This window comes from Erythrolamprus reginae, chromosome 2 (assembly GCF_031021105.1).
Source record: "Erythrolamprus reginae isolate rEryReg1 chromosome 2, rEryReg1.hap1, whole genome shotgun sequence".
NCBI classification, from domain to species: Eukaryota; Metazoa; Chordata; class Lepidosauria; order Squamata; family Dipsadidae; genus Erythrolamprus; species Erythrolamprus reginae.
In genome coordinates, this window is record NC_091951.1 from 23,433,203 (window position 1) to 23,452,348 (window position 19,146).

At 41.6% G+C, this 19,146-nt stretch overlaps 1 protein-coding gene across 1 annotated transcript in view; it reads right to left on the reverse strand.

Moving 5' to 3' along the window:
- Nucleotides 1-5,901: 5,901 nt before the first annotated feature.
- Nucleotides 5,902-19,146, reverse strand: part of LOC139159951 (zinc finger protein 180-like) — a 30,698-nt gene continuing 17,453 nt past the window's right edge. Inside the window, exon 5 of the mRNA XM_070737442.1 lies at nucleotides 5,902-10,059. Within this exon, the coding sequence (XP_070593543.1) occupies nucleotides 8,592-9,485 (894 nt within the window). The 5' untranslated portion in view covers nucleotides 9,486-10,059 and the 3' untranslated portion in view covers nucleotides 5,902-8,591. The remainder of the gene's footprint in view (nucleotides 10,060-19,146) is intronic.

The following is a 19,146-nucleotide window of genomic DNA, read 5'->3' on the forward strand; positions in this document are numbered from 1 at the left end:
CTTTTCAAAGGTAGCCCCATGTAGAGAGCATTACAGTAGTCGAACCTCGAGGTGATGAGGGCATGAGTGACTGTGAGCAATGAGTCCCGGTCCAGATAGGGCCGCAACTGGTGCACCAGGCGAACCTGGGCAAACGCCCCCCTCGCCACAGCTGAGAGATGTTGTTCTAATGTGAGCTGTGGATCGAGGAGGACGCCCAAGTTGCGGACCCTCTCTGAGGGGGTCAATAATTCCCCCCCCAGGGTAATGGATGGACAGATGGGATTGTCCTTGGGAGGCAAAACCCACAGCCACTCCGTCTTATCCGGGTTGAGCTTGAGTCTGTTGACACCCATCCAGGTCCCAACAGCCTCCAGGCACCGGCACATCACTTCCACCGCTTCGTTGACTGGGCATGCAATATGCAATTTTTGTACCATTATTATTGTTGTTGTTGTTGTTATTATTATTATTATTATTATTATTATTAGTAGTAGTAGTAGTAGTAGTAGTAGTAAGTATTAAGTAAGTATTAATTATTAATTATTATTATGTCAATACAACACAGCAAACGAGATCATTGTGCTGAATTTCGTATTTCATCACCAGTCAGGCACTTCCCAAGCACCTAGGACTGCGTGATGTAGCGGCGAATTATGTTTGCCGATCCCAGTGAAGCGGCCTTTTGCAATTGAAAGATGGAGATTTTGTCAATTCCGATGGTTTTCAAATGTCCACTGAGATCCTTTGGCACCTGCGCCCAGCGTGCCAAGTACCACTGGGACCACTTTCACTGGCTTATGCCAGAGTCGTTGTAGCTCCATTTTTAGATCTTCGTATTTCACTAATTTCTCTAGCTGCTTCTCCTCAATTCTGCTGTCTCCTGGGATTGCGACGTCGATGATCCATATGTTCTTTTTCTCCACAATCAGGATGTCTGGTGTGTTATGCTTCAGAATTCGCTCAGTCGGAAGTCCCACAGTAGTTTTGCTTGCTCATTTTTGACCACTTTTATATTATTATTATTATTATTATTATTATTATTATTATTATTATTATTATTATTTATATTTGTATGCCACCCTTCTCCGAAGACTCGGGGTGGCTCACAGAATACAAAAAACAGCACGACAACAAATCTAATAATTAAAATTACTACTAAAAATCCCATATGTATTTAAAATCAAACAACCAACTCATTCACAACCATACAATACATTTCATAGATAGGGGAAGGGGGCTTGATCTAATTGTCCCATGCCTGGCGACATAAATGAGTTTTGAGACTCATGCAAAAGGCAATGAGGGTGGGGGCAGTGCGAATCTCTGGAGGGAGCTGATTCCAGAGGGCTGGGGCCGCCACAGAGAAGGCTCTTCCCCTGGGCCCTGCCGGACGACATTGCCTGGCCGACGGGACCCGGAGAAGGCCTTTAGCCTCAGGTCTTGCTTTTCTTTCATTGCTATCAGTTCAAATTCAGTAAAAGTACCTTTTTCTACAAACATGGAGTTGTGGGTTGCCCTTCTTGGGTTTTGAACGGAGGCACACCTGACATTAAGCAAGATCTGCTTTATCGACCACAGGAATATGGGAGCTGCTGGGTCGACTCCTCACCAATCCAGCTATGGCTGGGAAGAGTCAGAATGTAGTCTGAAGTGCAGATTATGGACAAGCCACAGAGGGTTAAAAAAAGAAAATGGTGACATCCGAGTCAGTGGGCAGTCGTGAACTGTCGCTCCTACCAGTACACCCAAACTGGGCTAAACCAGTAACATTTCACCTCTGGTTTTTCAGCACAGCATCCTGTCAAAGTGTTCAATTTATATCCCCCTCCCCATTTCCTGTTTAAAGCTTCACAGTTTTAACCAACCTTTACTTACCATAAACTCTATTGCCCCATTTATTTGTTTGTGTGTTTATTTATTTTATTTTATTTCTATGCCGCCCTTCTAACAGCAACTCAAGGCGGCATACAATATTATAAATACAACAATACATAAAAGAAATCTAATTTACTTTAAAAGACTAATATAGATTGCTAAAAGTGTTAAAACCCCATGGTTAGGTCCCAAAGAGTTGGCCTTCTCCGGGTCCTGTCGACTAAACAGTGTCATCTGGCGGGACCCAGGGGAAGAGCCTTCTCTGTGGTGGCCCCGCCCCTCTGGAATCAACTCCCCCGGAGATTAGGATTACCCCTACCCTCTTTGCCTTTCGCAAACTCCTTAAAACTCACCTCTGTCGTCAGGCATGGGGAAATTGATTCCCCTGGACCGTTCCGTTTTATGCATGGTTTGTATGAGATGTATGATTGCTTTTTATATTAAGGGTTTTAAATTGTTTTAACTATTGGATTTGTATTGTTTTTATTGTTGTGAGCCGCCCCGAGTCTTCGGAGAGGGGTGGCATACAAATCAAATCAAATCATAACAAACAAACAAACACACACACTCATCAGATTCAATCATTCATAATATTGGCCGGAGACAATCTCATCGCTCACGGCCCCCATGCCTGCTGGCAGAGGTGGGTCTTCAGAACTTTACCAAAGACCAGGAGGGAAGGGGCGGTATGTATCTCCAGAGAGAGTTCGTTCCAGAGGGTCGGGGCCGCCACAGAGAAGGCTCTTCCCCTAGGTCTCACCAGATGACATTGTTTGGCTGATGGGACCTGGAGAAGGCCAACTCTGTGGGACCTAACCAGCCACTGGGATCCATGTTCCCTGCTTGTGGTTACACTGAGCACCTTGCTTTCTAGGCCTGTGGTTTGACATTAAGGTTTTTACCCGTTACATGTTTTTAAAGACAGCTTATCAATGGTGAAGACAGGGTGGTGAAGACAGCCCAACGAAGGTGAAAAATGAAACATTTCCATCAGCTCTTCTCTTTTTCCCCCTTCCCTCCTTTTCACAGCATGCGGTTGGCAGTCACGATCTTTAGATAAGCGTTTATTTTGTCAGCGTCGACTAAACAATGTCGTCTGGCGGGACCCAGGGGAAGAGCCTTCTCTGTGGCGGTCCCGACCCTCTGCAACCAGCTCCCCCCCGGAGATTAGAACTGCCCCCACCTTCCTTGTCTTTCGTAAACTTCTTAAAACCCACCTCTGCCACCAGGCATGGGGGAAATGAGACATCTCCCCCGGGGCCTATACAGTTTATGCATGGTATGTTTGTGTGCATTTTTAGCTTTTTAATAAGGGTTTTTTAGTGACTTTTAATTATTAGATTTGTTATATATTGTGTTATTACTGTTGTGAGCCACCCCGAGTCTACGGAGAGGGGCGGCATACAAATCTAATTAATAGTAATAGTAATAATAATAATAGTAATAATAATAATAATAATAATAATAATAATAATAATAATAATAATAAATTCAGTTCACTTTTTGTCACCTTCTGTTCTGTCTGGGCCTGGCACTGATTAGGAATAAAGAGAGACACACGCTGATTCAAACTTTGATCATAAGCAAAAATCTATTGGTAAAACACGTCATGCAACCCACTGGTTAATGCAAAGGAATTCATGCTGGCAGAAATTTCTCTCTAATAAGCTGAAGATAAGCAAAGCCTGAGCTGTGACCCAGAGGGCTATAAATCTTAGTCCTTGAAGGTTCTCTGGCAGCTTGGACGACTTACTTTTCAAGAAAAAGGTGCAAAGCACAGCACAGACAAGCACAAAAAATAGTTGAAGCCAGAAAGTCCTCTCAGCTTCGATTCTCCCACAGCTATGATGAGGAATATTGTCCGCCATGCCCCTTTTCCCTTAGAAAGTCCCTTATATACTGGCAAGGTGTGGCCAAGTGTCCCATAGATCTTTAAACACCAAGAACCATTACTTTTTAGATATTCATGTCTTGACCACATTCTCCTGACTCTTGCATCTAACGAGGGGGTCTCCTCCTCTGATTCCCCATTGTCCTCTGACTCACTAAGTCCCATATTATTTATTATTATTATTATTATTATTATTATTATTATTATTATTATTATTTATTAGATTTGTATGCCGCCCCTCTCCGTAGACTCGGGGCGGCTCACAACAGCGATAAAAACAATACATGGTAACAAATCTAATAATTAAAATCTAAAATAACAGTTTTACATTACAAAGTCTAAAAAAAACCAAAAACACCCCAGTAGATAAAATACATACACACAGTCATATCATGTACAAAGTTACATAGGCAAGGGGGGGATGTCTCAGTTCCCCCAAGCCTGACGACAGAGGTGGGTTTTAAGGAGTTTACGAAAGGCAAGGAGGGTGGGGGCAGTCCTAATCTCTGGGGGGAGTTGATTCCAGAGGGTCGGAGCCGCCACAGAGAAGGCTCTTTCCCTGGGTCCCGCCAGACGACATTGTTTAGTCCAGTGTTTCCCAACCTTTTTTGAGCCGCGGCACATTATTCACATTTACAAAATCCTGGGGAACATTGAGCGGGGGGGGAGGGGCGGGGGTGTGTGTGTAAAAAAAAGTTTGGGCAAAAAATATCTCTCTTCCTCCCTTTCGCTCTATTTTTCTCTCTCCCTCTTTCTCTCTCTCCCTCCCTTCCCTCCTCTCTTTCCCCTCTCTCTCCATCTCTCTTTGATTCTCCCTTCCTTCCTCTCTTTTTTGCCCTCCTTCCCTCTCTGTCTTTCCCTCACCCTCCTTCCCCCTCTTTCTCTCTCTCTTGCTTTCTCTCTTTCCCCTCTCCCTCTCTTTCTCTTGCTATCTCTTTCTCTCTCTCTTTTGCTTTCTCTCTTTCTCTCCCCCCTCTCTCTCCCTCTCTTGCTATCTCTCTTTCTCTCTCTTTTGCTTTCTCTCTTTCTCTCCCCCCTCTCCTTCTTTCTCTCCCCCTCTCCCTCTCTTGCTATCTCTTTCTCTCTCTCCCCCTTCTCTCTCTCCCTCTTGCTATCTCTTTCTCTTTCTATTCCCCCCCTCTCTTCCTCTTCCTCTCTTTCTCTCCCCCCTCTCTCCCTCTCTTTCTCTCCCTCTCTTGCTATATCTTTCTCTCTCTTTCTCTCCCCCCTCTCTTCCTCTCTCTTTCGCTCTCTCCCTCTCTTTCTTTCTCTCCCCCCCCTCTCCCTCTCTCTTTCTCCCAGTAGCCGTGGGGCGACGGCAGGGTGATCAGCTGTGAGGCGGAGCTCCAGAATGGAGGCACAGACGGCGGTGGCTAGACGCCGTACATTTCTGGCATTGCGCTGGGCATGGACGTGGGGCTTGAGCCTCCGTCCTGGTCCAGCCAGCAGGCAAGTGCCAGCCACGCAATTCCAGCATTTCCAGCCGCTGCCGTCCGTGCCTCTGTTCCGTAGCTCCGCCTCACAGCTGATCACCCTGACGTCGCCCCACGGCTACTGGGAGAAAGAGAGAGGGAGAGGGGGGAGAGAAAGAGAAAGCAAGAGAGGGGGAGAGAGGGACCACCCTGCCACCGCCCCACGGCATGGCTCCTGCCCGCTGCCGCCACCATCACCCTCCCGCTGCGCACCGCCCTCCCGCTGCCGCTGCCCTCCCACCAAGCCCCAAAGCTCACCTGCTGACAGGGAAGCTCCAGCCGGGCGGGGCGCCGCAGCTGCTGGAAAACTTGGAAGCCGCAAAGAAGCAAGCTCAGCTTCCGGTCTCACAACTTTTTTCTCTTCGCAAAAAGTTGCGAGACCAGAAGCTGAGCTTATTTCTTCGCGGCACACCTGACCATGTCTCGCGGCACACCAGTGTGCCGCGGCACACCGGTTGGGAAACACTGGTTTAGTCGACGGGACGTGGAGAAGACCAACTCTGTGGGACCTAACCGGCCGCTGGGATTCGTGCGGCAGAAGGCGGTCTTGCAGATATTCTGATCCGGTGCCATGAAGGGCTTTATAGGTCATAACCAACACTTTGAATTGTGACCGGAAACCGATCGGCAACCAACATCCCAAATGGTGCTCAGTAGCTATTTTATAATAAGTCCTGGGATAAGTACAGTTGTGCCAGGTTAGCACATGGATGGCACGCCACTAGGAAATCTGAATGCCCATCAAAACAGATCCAGTTTAGCCATTCTAATTGTTTAATTGTGCATAAAGAAATGTTGTACATTCATAGTATTTAGAACTGGGGGTGAGAGTAATAAGAGGGAGGAGCCTAATTGCAAATCACATCATCAGAGGTGCCTGGACTGATATACAATTCAAATTCAAATTTTAACCAGAGTTTATGGATTGCAATTTTAGTATAGTTAGACCATATATAATTGACAGGCAGGATTTTATTATAGATTTTAGTTATTTATTATTTTATACTAGACTTTTTAATTGTACATTACACATACATACTGAGCATTTTTATTTCTTCTGGTCTCTGGTCTAAGACTGTAATAAACTGATTCAAAATTTAAATTTATAATGAGAAGGGAAAGTAAGTCGAGGAATACAGAATCTCATCATTCCTATCATTTTCCTCCCACTTAGGACTGTATGACTGTGACTTGTTTATTTATTTATTTATTAGATTTGTATGCCGCCCCTCTCCGCAGACTCGGGGCGGCTCACAACACAATAAAACAATTCATAACAAATCTAATAATTTACAATTTAAAAATTTAAAGTAGTTAAGAAAACCCCATTTTTAAGCAGACATACCTACAAACATACCATACCTAAATTATATAGGCCCGAGGGAGATATCTCAGTTCCCCCATGCCTGACGACAAAGGTGGGTTTTGAGGAGTTTACGAAAGGCAAGGAGGGTAGGGGCAGTTCTAATCTCTGGCGGGAGCTGGTTCCAGAGTCGGGGCTGCCACAGAGAAGGCTCTTCCCCTGGGGCCCACCAACCGACATTGTTTAGATGACGGGACCCGGAGAAGGCCGACTCTGTGGGACCTAATCGGTCGCTGGGATTCGTGCAGCAGAAGGCAGTCTCGGAGATATTGTGGTCCGATGCCATGGAGGGCTTTATAGGTCATAACCAACACTTTGAATTGTGACCAGAAACTGATCGGCAACCAATGCAGACTGCGGAGTGTTGGTGTAACATGGGCATTTTTGGGAAAGCCCATGACTGCTCTTGCAGCTGCATTCTGCACAATCTGAAGTTTCCGAACACTTTTCAAAGGTAGCCCCATGTAGAGAGCGTTACAGTAATCGAGCCTCGAGGTGATGAGGGCATGAGTGATTGTGAGCAATGAGTCCCGGTCGTTGCTTGTATCCTAAGATTTTTATTAATATTGATTGCTTCTTTTTGCTTATTTGACCCCTATGACAATCTTTAAGTGTTGTACCACATGATTCTTGACAAATGTATCTTTTTCTTTTATGGACGCTGAGAGCATCTGCACCAAGACAAATTCCTTGTGTGTCCAATCACACTTGACCAATAAAAATCTATTCTAGTCTATTCTATTCTAATCGGAGATGCAGAATGCATGAGGGAAAGATTACAGGTAGCTGAAAAATTGTAGTATGTTTGAAACACACTGCATGTGTGCAGACCTCACCACAGAGCAAGAACTGAGAAAAGGATTTTACGTTACAATTTTATTATTATATTTATTATTAAACTTATTAACTGTACATCCCGTACTTTGAGGCAGCTGCCTTGCCTGATCCTAGCGTTTATAGCAACATTGATGCTCCCCAATTTTTTTCTTTGTCAAAAGCTATTTGGTAGCTCTAACACACAATGCATTATTAAAAGTGAAAGATTTTTCCACTATTCAAAGAGGTTGCGGTAGAGGAGGCCTTTGGAAGGCAATGGGCCTTCCTGGGCCTCCTGGATCTGTGCTATGTCTGCAATCCTGAGGTAACCACTTTTCTGCTTAACCATTCACAAATTTGTTTAAGGGTCACATAAGAGAAAACAGAGGGTTTGGGGTACTTCAACAAAGCAGTCTTGCTTAAGGGCATTTTCCATTTCTTCTCTCCATCTACAGGTCTAATCCTGAGACACATTTGAGTAAAAACAATCAGGCAGAATTCAAATACAGTAGTACCTCTAGATACGAGTTTAATTCGTTCCAGAAGGGAGCTTGTATGTCGAACAACTCGTATCTGGAACAAATGGCTTTAGACTTTATTTTTCCCCTCCAAGATAACCAGAAGCAAGGATTCTTGCGCCACCTAGTGGACGCTCGGCTCGTATCCCAAATTTGAGCTCGGGTCTCGAAAAGAAATTTCTCTCCCCTCGTGGCTCGTATCTTGGAATACTCGCATGTGGAGCAGCTCGTATCTAGAGGTACTACTGTAGTAAATTTCTAACCTACACCAAACCAATTTCAGGCCTTCTCTAAACTCATCAATTTTTGCCTCATGTGGGTTTCCTTGTGTGCAATAAGAGATGATTTACGCCTGAAGTATCGTCCACAGAGTAGACATATAAAGGTTTTCTCCCCTTCTGTGTGTAAAACTACATGATTTATAAGGTTAGAACTCGTGCTAAAATATTTCCCACAATCCGGACACTGATACGGCTTCCCTCCTGTGTGAGTCCTCTGGTGTTTCACCAGGTCAGAATGGTAACTGAAACTTTTCCCACACTCTGGACATTCATGGAGTTTCTCTCCTGTATGACTTGCCTGATGTATCGCCAGCTCAGAATTCTGACTGGAGCTTTTCCCACAATCAGGACTTTCAAAGGGTTTCTCTCCTGTGTGAGTCCTCTGGTGTGTCATCAGGTGGGAATTCTGACTGAAACTTTTCCCACAATCAGGACATTCAAAAGGTTTCTCTCCTGTGTGAGTTCTCTGATGTATAACCAGGTGGGAATTCTCACTAAAACTTTTCCCACAATCAGGACATTCAAAGGGTTTCTCTCAGTGTGAGTTCTCTGGTGTCTTACCAGATGGGAATTCTCACTGAAACTTTTCCCACAATCAGGACATTCAAAGGGTTTCTCTCCTGTGTGAGTTTTTTGGTGTCTTACCAGGTGGGAATTCTGACTGAAACCTTTCCCACATTCAGAACATTCAAAGGGTTTCTCTCCTGTGTGAATCCTCTGGTGTATCACCAGGTCATAATTCTGACTAAAACATTTCCCACAATCAGAACATTCAAAGGGTTTCTCCCCTGTGTGAGTTCTCTGATGTATCACTAGGTTGGAATTGTGACTAAACCTTTTCCCACAATCTGAACATTTAAAGGGTTTGTCTCCTGTGTGAGTTCTCTTGTGTCTCACGAGTTGGGAATTTGCAATGAAACTTTTCCCACAATCAGTACAGTCAAACGGCTTCTCTCTGATGTGTGTCCTCTGATGATTCATCAGGTTGGAATTCTGACTGAAAGTTTTCCCACAATCAGGACATTCAAAGGGTTTCTCTCCTGTGTGAGTTCTCTGATGTCTTATCAGGTTGGAATTGAGACTGAAACTTTTCCCACAATCAGGGCATTCGAAGGGTTTCTCTCCTGTGTGCGTCCTCAGGTGTCTCATGAGGTCGGAATTTCCAATGAAACGTTTCTCACAATCAGGACAGTCATACGGCTTCTCTCCCGTGTGAATCCTTTGGTGTATCACTAAATTGCCATTTTTGCTAAAGCATTTACCACACTGGGAGCACTTGTAGGGCATCTCTCCTCTGTGGATCTTTCTATGAACCAAAAAGGAGCAGTTCTGGCCCGAGCTTTTACCACATCCAGATAATTAGTATAGCTGTTTTCCAGAGTGGATTCTCCCCTGCGTAATCACTTGTCATTTAAAGATTGATTTTCTCACATCTGTGGAGTTTTTCCACTATTGATATTCTTAAGGAGGTCAAAAATATGTATGAGCCCTTGTTTTGTGGTGCTTTGATTTAAGTACTTTTCTTCCTCTCAGGGCAAGGCCTACATTAACTGTTGCCCTATGTGCCTATCCAATTGACCTTTTCCTATTCATTGATGTCCATATATTTCCCTCTTTTTCTTAATCTCTTTGGACCTTTTTGTAATGTACACTTGACTTCCATATACTCTACTTTTTCCAGTTCCAAATCACTTCTTGATTTTCTTTCCTTTGTATCTTACTTACTGGGGATGGAGAAGAATTGTGTGGTTTTTCTGAAGGAAATGGAGAATATTTTAATTTCCGCCTCAATTCGCTTTGCTTTTCAATGTTGCTTGTTATTCTCAGTTGTCCAGTGTGGTCTTACTGGCATCATCTTTGTCTGTAAGATTCAAATGAAAATGTAGTAAAAGGGTTGCAGAAGATGTGAAAAAAAGAAGTATACATCCTCTCTATATTAATCAAATATCAGGCCATCTCTCCAACAGCTAGTAGAGTATCAATGTCTCCTTTGTAGTATGGTGACCAAAACTGAATGTAGTACTCTAGGTGTGGTCTGACAAGGGCATTATAAAGTGATATTGGAACCCCTTTAGTCCTAGATTGCATTCCTCTGTTGATGCAGCTCAAGATTGTTTTAGCTTTTTTAGCCACCACTGTGCATTGCTGGCTCATATTTAGTTGGTTGTCCCCCAAGACTCCTAGACCTCTCTCACAGTCACTTGTGTTGAGTGTGGTTTCACCCAGTTTGTATGTAGGATTTTAAGCCACCCCGAGTCTTGTAAGCCGCCCCGAGTCTATGGAGAGGGGCGGCATACAAATCTAATAAATAATAATAATAATAAAGCTTGTGCAACATTGGATTATGTAACAGAACAATAATCCCAAACTCACCAGCAAATCTACAACAGAATGGCTGAAAACTAATAGCATCAAAACATTGCAACTGCAGTCAAAGTCCAGACCTCGACCTAACTGAAATGTTCTGGCATGACCGCAAGAGAGCTGGGCATAGCAAAATCTCAGCACCACAGAAGTTTCCCTCGGGACTCCTGAGGAAATTGTCAAATTTCCAGTTGTTTGGGGACTTGGGTCCATTGGAATCGAGTCGGAGTTACCCTGGAGGGGAAGTGAAGTGGAGAGGCATAGATTGGTGACTGAGGGGGCGGGATCTGCAAACACCCCCCCCCCCCAGAAAGCGACACCAGCCTCTTGACGATACTTTAAAAACTATGAATGGCGAGTATTCTGAGCAGAGACAGGTTATAAGCATTATGCCACAAGGGTCTGTTCTGGGTCCTATTCTTTTTAATATGTTTGTGAGTGACATAGGGGAAGGTTTGGTAGGGAAGGTTTGCCTATTTGCCGATGACTCTAAAGTGTGCAATAGGGTTGATATTCCTGGAGGGGTCTGTAATACGGTAAATGATTTAGCTTTACTAGATAAATGGTCAAAGCAATGGAAACTGCAGTTTAATGTTTCCAAATGTAAAATAATGCACTTGGGGAAAAGGAATCCTCAATCTGAGTATTGTATTGGCAATTCTGTGTTAGCAAAAACTTCAGAAGAAAAGGATTTAGGGGTAGTGATTTCTGACAGTCTCAAGATGGGTGAACAGTGCAGTCAGGCGGTAGGGAAAGCAAGTAGGATGCTTGGCTGCATAGCTAGAGGTATAACAAGCAGGAAGAGGGAGTGCTGGTGAGACCACATTTGGAATACTGTACTGTGTTCAGTTCTGGAGACCTCACCTACAAAAAGATATTGACAAAATTGAACGGGTCCAAAGACGGGCTACAAGAATGGTGGAAGGTCTTAAGCATAAAATGTATGAGGCAAGACTTAATGAACTCAATCTGTATAGTCTGGAGGACAGAAGGAAAAGGGGGGACATGATCAAAACATTTAAATATGTTAAAGGGTTAAATAAGGTCCAGGAGGGAAGTGTTTTTAATAGGAAAGTGAACACAAGAACAAGGGGACACAATCTGAAGTTAGTTGGGGGAAAGATCAAAAGCAACATGAGAAAATATTATTTTACTGAAAAAGTAGTAGATCCTTGGAACAAACTTCCAGCAAACATGGTAGATAGAAACATAGAAACATAGAAGTCTGACGGCAGAAAAAGACCTCATGGCCCATCGAGTCTGCCCTTATACTATTTTCTGTATTTTATCTTAGGATGGATATATGTTTATCCCAGGCATGTTTAAATTCAGTTACTGTGGATTTATGTACCACGTCTGCTGGAAGTTTGTTCCAAGGATCTACTACTCTTTCAGTAAAATAATATTTTCTCATGTTGCTTTTGATTTCCCCCCCAACTAACTTCAGGTTGTGTCCCCTTATTATTGTGTTCACTTTCCTATTAAAAACACTTCCTTCCTGGACCTTATTTAACCCTTTAATATATTTAAATGTTTCGATCATGTCCCCCCTTTTCCTTCTGTCCTCCAGACTATACAGATTGAGTTCATTAAGTCTTTCCTGATACGTTTTATGCTTAAGACCTTCCACCATTCTTGTAGCCCGTCTTTGGACCCGTTCAATTTTGTCAATATCTTTTTGTAGGTGAGGTCTCCACAGATAGATCCACAGTAACTGAATTTAAACATGCCTGGGATAAACATATATCCATTGTAAGATAAAATACAGGAAATAGTATAAGGGCAGACTAGATGGAAAATGAGGTCTTTTTCTGCCATCAGACTTCTATGTTTCTATGATCATAAAAGCCCAAAACAATGCTATCCCGATGAAAAAGAAAAACGCTAAATCCAAAAAGAAACCAGCATGGCTACACAAAGACCTTGCAAAAAAACTGAACAGAAAAAAAAGACAAATACAAAAAATTGAAAAAAAGACATATTACTAAGGCAGAGTTTCAACAGACAGAATCTGCAAAGAAATAATCAGGACAGCAAAGGCCCAGTACAAACTTACAAAGACAACAGAAAAAGTTTCTTCCAACACATAAACAAACCCCCCCCCCCAAAAAAAGAAATAGTTGGTCCACTAAAAAGAGAAGATGGCAAAGAAGTAATGGACAACAGAGAGAAAGCAGAACTACTCAACACATTCTTTGCTTCTGTCTTCACTCACAAAGAAACTCAAAAAAACCCCAAACCTGTAATGCAGCAGCAGAAATCAAAACTGGAACAAAACTCCACTTTAATAAAAATACAGTAAAAGAAGATTCAGTTTTCTACAAAATATGGGAGAAATGGTATAACTGGTTGCAAAAAATTAAGAAATAAATAATTTATATACAACACATAGAGATGACTTTAGAGAAACTAGGACAAAAGATGCTTGGATATGACAGGTTACAGATAAGAAAGAATGATTTCAATGTCTGCTTAGTTATGAAAGAGGAGCTATACTAATTCGATGAAGAATAAACTGTATAAATAAAAATGTAACTGGATATTTTACTATCTAACATTAATATAATGTACTAGCAACAATCAATAATAGATTAGTATAGTAGAATGAATATGAAAGTATATAAACTAAAGATATGAAGAACTGCAAAGATCTAGAAAGATATAAATAAAAATGATTTAGTAAAGAGAGAACAAGGTTATCTCTCTTGTTTTTAATGTACCGGTAATTTCTTTGTGTGTTTCTTTTCTCTTTCTTTTGTTTTAACTATTTATATTTTTGAATGTAATATAATGTATAGTTGTAATTTAATCTATTTTCTAATAAATCTCTATATAAAAATACAGTAAAGAGATCACCAGGATCAGATGGACTATATCCCAGAGTCCTAAAGGAACTAGCAGATGTCATTGCTGAACCTCTGTACCACATCTTTCAAAAATCCTGGCTCACAGGAGAACTACTGGATGATTGGAAACAAGCTGATGTGGTCCCCATTTGCAAAAAAGGCAAAAAACCAGACCCAGAAAACTACAGACTGATCACCCTAATGTCTATTTCTTGGAAAATACTAGAAAAAATAATCAAGAAACAGATCTGTCACCACTTTGAGACGAACAATGTAATAACCACCAGCCAACATGGATTCGTCAGGAACAAATCATTCCAAACGAACCTCATCTCATTGTTCAACACTATGACCAAATCAATTGACCAGAGACACTCAGTGGACTTAATATACTTAGACTTTAGCAAAGAATTCAACAAGGTGGACCACAATCTACGACTCTGCAAAGTAAAGAAAAGTGGAATTGACTGTAACATAACAAGATGGATTGAAAACTGGCTGAACAACTGCACCCAACGAGTAGTCCTCAATGGGTCTATGTCCACATGGAGAGAAGTAGGCAGCGGGGTACTACGGGGATCAGTTCTAGGCCCAGTACTCTTTAACATATGTGTCAATGACCTAGATGATGGAATAGAGGGGGAATTAATTAAATTCGCAAACAACACCAAGCTGGTGGGAGTGGCCAGTACTCCAGAGGATAGGCTCAGAATACAGAAAGATCTTGTACAGTAGGCCCAACAAACAAAATGAAGTTCAATGTAGAGAAAAGTAAAATCCTACATACAAACTGGGTGAAACCATACTCAACACAAGTGACTGTGAGCGAGATCTAGGAGTCTTGGGGGACAACCAACTAAATATGAGCCAGCAATGTACAGTGGCGGCTAAAAAAGCTAACACAATCTTGAGCTGCATCAGCAGAGGAATACAATCTAGGACTAAAGGGCTACCAATACCACTTTATAATGCCCTTGTCAGACCACACCTAGAGTACTGCATTCAGTTTTGGTCACCACACTACAAAAGAGACATTGATACTCTAGAAAAAGTGCAGAAGAGAGCAACCAGAATGATAAAGGGACTAGACACTAAAACATACAAGGAAAGGTTGCAGGAATTGGGCATGGATAGTCCAGCAAAGAGGAGGTCCAGGGGTGACATGATAGCAGTCTACAAATACTTGAGAGGCTGCTACAGGGAGGAGGGAAACACACTGTTTTCCAAAGCACCAGAGGACCAGAGAAGGAGGAATGGATTGAAGCTGACCAATGAGATTCAGCCTAGAAATAAGGAAGAACCTTCTGACAGTGAGAGCGATCAACCAGTAGAATGGCCTGTCTGCAGAGGTTGTAAGCGCCCCATCGCTGGAGACCTTCAAGAGGAGACTTGACTGCCATATGTCTGGGATGGTAGAAGGTCTCCTGCACCAGCAGGAGCTTGGACTAGAACAGTGTTTCCCAACCTTGGCAACTTGAAGATATCTGGACTTCAACTCCCAGAATTCCCCAGCTGCTGGCTGGGGAATTCTGGGAGTTGAAGTCCAAATATCTTCAAGTTGCCAAGGTTGGGAAACACTGGACTAGAAGACCCACAGGGTCCCTTCCAACACTAACTAACTAACTAACTAACTAACTAACTAACAGTAAGTAAGTAAGTAAGTAAGTAAGTAAGTAAGTAAGTAAGTAAGTAAGTAAGTAAGTAAGTAAGTGAGTGAGTGATTTGAGTTACCTGCCTGTCAACCATAAAAGGGATTATGACTAGATGTACTCAGTGAAAATACAAGTGGGAGGAAGAGGAAGTAGAGGAGGAAGGGGAGAGGAGGAGAGGAGGGAAGTAGGAAAGAGGGACAGAAGGAGAAAGAAAGTAGAGGGAAGAGAGGGAGGGGAGTAATTTGAAATATTGGGGGAAAGCAAATTTGTGTAAAAGATGAATGTCTGCTTTTACACTGCCACTGTGACACTGGAGGCTCAGAGAACAAGTGGTGAGGACTACCTATACAACTAAACATCTGAAAAAGTCCCGAACAGCTTTTTTTTAAAAAACCGAAGTGCTGGATAAAGCACAGTTGAACCTGCCTAATACACGAGGGGCGCACCAATAGAAAATATTGGCTCTTACTGTCATCAAAAACCCAAACTCCATTGGAACAAAGTAGAAAGATGGATTAGAGAAATCACTTCACAAGAAATTAGGAAAAAACCCAGAATTTTTTCTACCAGGTATTACAAATTATAAATATAAAAAAAGAAATTTATTATTTAATAACTCATACTTTAGTAGCTGCCAGGATTGTTTTTGCACAAAGATGGAAAGAAACGGAGTCGCCTCTTCTCACCGGCAGATAATTGCAGCCACCAGTGTTAAAGCGTGGAGCACCAGTGCACTCAAATTTTGGGGAAGGAAGGAACATGTAGCAGCAGCTCACGTGCTTCAGCCTAACTGTGTCTCTGCTTCCACATCATGGAGGAAACCAAACAGCCCGACTTGCTCCCAGCCTCTCCTACGACCTTTACCCTCAACTCACCTTCCAGATGCTGTCTCCACCATAGGGAAGAGCACAAAAGCCACTTAGTACGCCGCTTTCCTCCCATGAGTGGTCCGGAAGAAGTTCCTCTCCTCCTATCCTTTCTAGCAATTCAGTACTCGATGGTTTTAACTCCTTTAAGCTCTACCACATATGCCTGCCTATTATTAAGGGCTTTTTAGTCACTGGTATGCGATCACCGTGTCCCGATAGAGGGCAAAAGAACACGCTTGCTTTGTATTTGCTAAGGCGTTTTCAACTCGTACAAACTTGCAACTGATCCATGTGAAATAGTGAAATGTGACGCTCCAGTACTCAGCTTATGAAGATTAGCAATGTGCTAAAGTTCTTGCAGAATTACATTGAGTTGGAAGATACCAACTCTCCAAAGAGACCCTTATACCGGGGTGTCACACTTTTGTCATCACACGGTTGTTACATGAGGTATCATGACTTTTCCCCATTCATTAAATTGGGGGTTGGCGTCAGCAGTGCTTGATACATCTGTCTCCCCTGTGCCACTCCAGACAAATAGCCGTCGAATCTCCTCTTAAAATCTAGTGATGAAGCACCCACAACTTCTGAATAGAATAAATAGAATGGAAAGGAATGGAATAGAATTTTTTATTGGCCAAGTGTGATTGGACACACGAGGAATTTGTCTTGGTGCATATGCTCCATAATATATAAAAGATACATTAAAAATATAGATTTATCAAGAATCATGTGGTACAACACTTAATGTTTTGTGATAGGGGTCAAATAAGCAATGAAGAAACAATCAATATTAATAAAAATATTAGGATAAAAGCAACAAGTTACAGTCACACAGTCCTAAGTGGGAGGAAATGGGTGATAGGAATGATGAGGGGGGAAAAAACTACAGTAGAAATAGAAGTGCAGACTTGGTAAAAAGTTTGACAGAGTTGAGGGAATTATTTGTTTAGCAGAGTGATGGCGTTCGGGGGGAAAACTGTTCTTGTGTCTAGTTGTCTTGGTTTGCAGACATTTCAGTGGCATTCAGACAATGACATTTCCACTGATCAATTGTTTTCCCTGATTATAGGTTTGATTTCTTTTAGATAAATCCCCCTGTTACTTGTTCTGCTCCTTAGGCGTTCTCAGCCACATTGGCCCACCTCCCTTTTTGTGTGTCAGTCCCTTAGATCAGTGTTTCCCAACCTTGGCCACTTGAAGATATTTGGACTTCAACTCCCAGAATTCCCCAGGCAGCAAATGCTGGCTGGGGAATTCTGGGAGTTGAAGTCCAGATACCTTCAAGTGGCCAAGGTTGGGAAACACTGCCTTAGATATTGAAAGATAGTCATGGTCCATCTAGTCTGCCCTTGTACTATTTCCTGTATTTTATCTTACAATGGATACATGTTTATCCCAGGCATGTTTAAATTCAGTTACTGTGGATTTACCAATCACATCTGCTGGAAGTTTGTTCCAAGGATCTACTACTCTTTCAGTGAAATAATATTTTCTCATGTTGCTTTTGATCTTTCTCCCAACTAACTTCAGATTGTGTCCCCTTGTTCTTGTGTTCACTTTCCTATTAAAAACACTTCCCTCCTGAACCTTAGTTAACCCTTTAACATATTTAAATGTTTCAATCATTTCCCCCCTTTTCCTTCAGTCCTCTGGACTATACAGATTGAGTTCATCAAGTCTTTCCTGATACATTTTATGCTTAAGACCTTCCACCACTCTTGTAGCCCGTCTTTGGACCCGTTCAATTTTGTCAATATCTTTTTGTAGGTGAGGTCTCCAGAACTGAACACAGTATTCCAAATGTGGTCTCACCAGCGCTCTATCTAGCGGGATCACAATCTGCCTCTTCCTGCTTGTTATACCTCTAGCTATGCAGCCAAGCATCCTACTTGCTTTCCCTACCGCCTGACTGCACTGTTCACGCATTTTGAGACTGTCAGAAATCACTACCCCTAAATCCTTTTCTTCTGAAGTTTTTGCTAACACAGAACTGCCAATAAAATACTAAGATTGAGGATTCCTTTTCCCCACGTGCATTATTTTACATTTGGAGACATTAAACTGCAGTTTCCATTGCTTTAACCATTTATCTAGTAAAGCTAAATCATTTACCATATTACAGACACTTCCAGGAATATCAACCCTATTGCACACTTTAGAGTCATCGGCAAATAGGCAAACCTTCCCTACCAAACCTTCCCCTATGTCACTCACAAACATATTAAAAAGAATAGGCCCCAGAATAGAAAAAAATATAGAGAAAGCACTTGAGCACCGCAAGGACTTTAAAAACATGATTGCAAGAAATAAAAACAAGACAACAAAGTAGAGCTGAAACAAGAAGAGGAAGAACAGGTGGAAGAAGATACAGGAAATGATGGAAATAAATAAAAATAAAAAGAAAGATAAACCTGAAAATGGATAGACCAATGATTATATTGAATAAGATTATTACACTGGGGTCAATGGTGACAAAAAAATGAATAGGGCATGGATATAGGTATTGGGCATGGCAAACTAGCAGGTGGGAGGGATTAAGGAGAATTGAATGAAAATGTATACAACTATTATATATATATATAAAAAAGCAAAGGTAAGAAGTTGGCGATACAAGGTTACAAGGAAAAAAAGAAAGGAAAGTTAAAATTAGAGGGATGGAATTTTAAAGAAAATAGTTGATTGCTATTTGATTATTACTTGGTCATTATATTATGATTTTTTTTCTACATATAATGAAATAAATCTATGAATATATTGGATGCTAATAATTAATATTATTGATCTGATGGCTTAAACTTAAAATTGTTAAATATATATTGGTATCTTTAGAGGGAATTATAATTAGCAATGGATTAATTGAGTTAATCTTTGGAAATCTGGGATTTTGAATGATTAATATTTATTTGTAAATATAGTTGATGATGACAATTGATATTAATATTGGGAAAATACAATTATATTATAGATTGGTATAAATTGGATTTGTTGAAATAAAATTAAAATGATATTCTTGTAACATTAAAGGGGAAGATACAGTATAATGAATAATGAATTAAAGAAGTTAATATGTTTAAGTTTTGGAATAATATGAAGTGATGTTTCATTTTTGAAAATAAGTAAATGTGGAATTTTTTAGGGGCATTTAGTTACGAGAAAATAGGGATTAAAAAAACAAATAATGAGTAAGGAAGAAAGGACAATGACTTAGATTTAC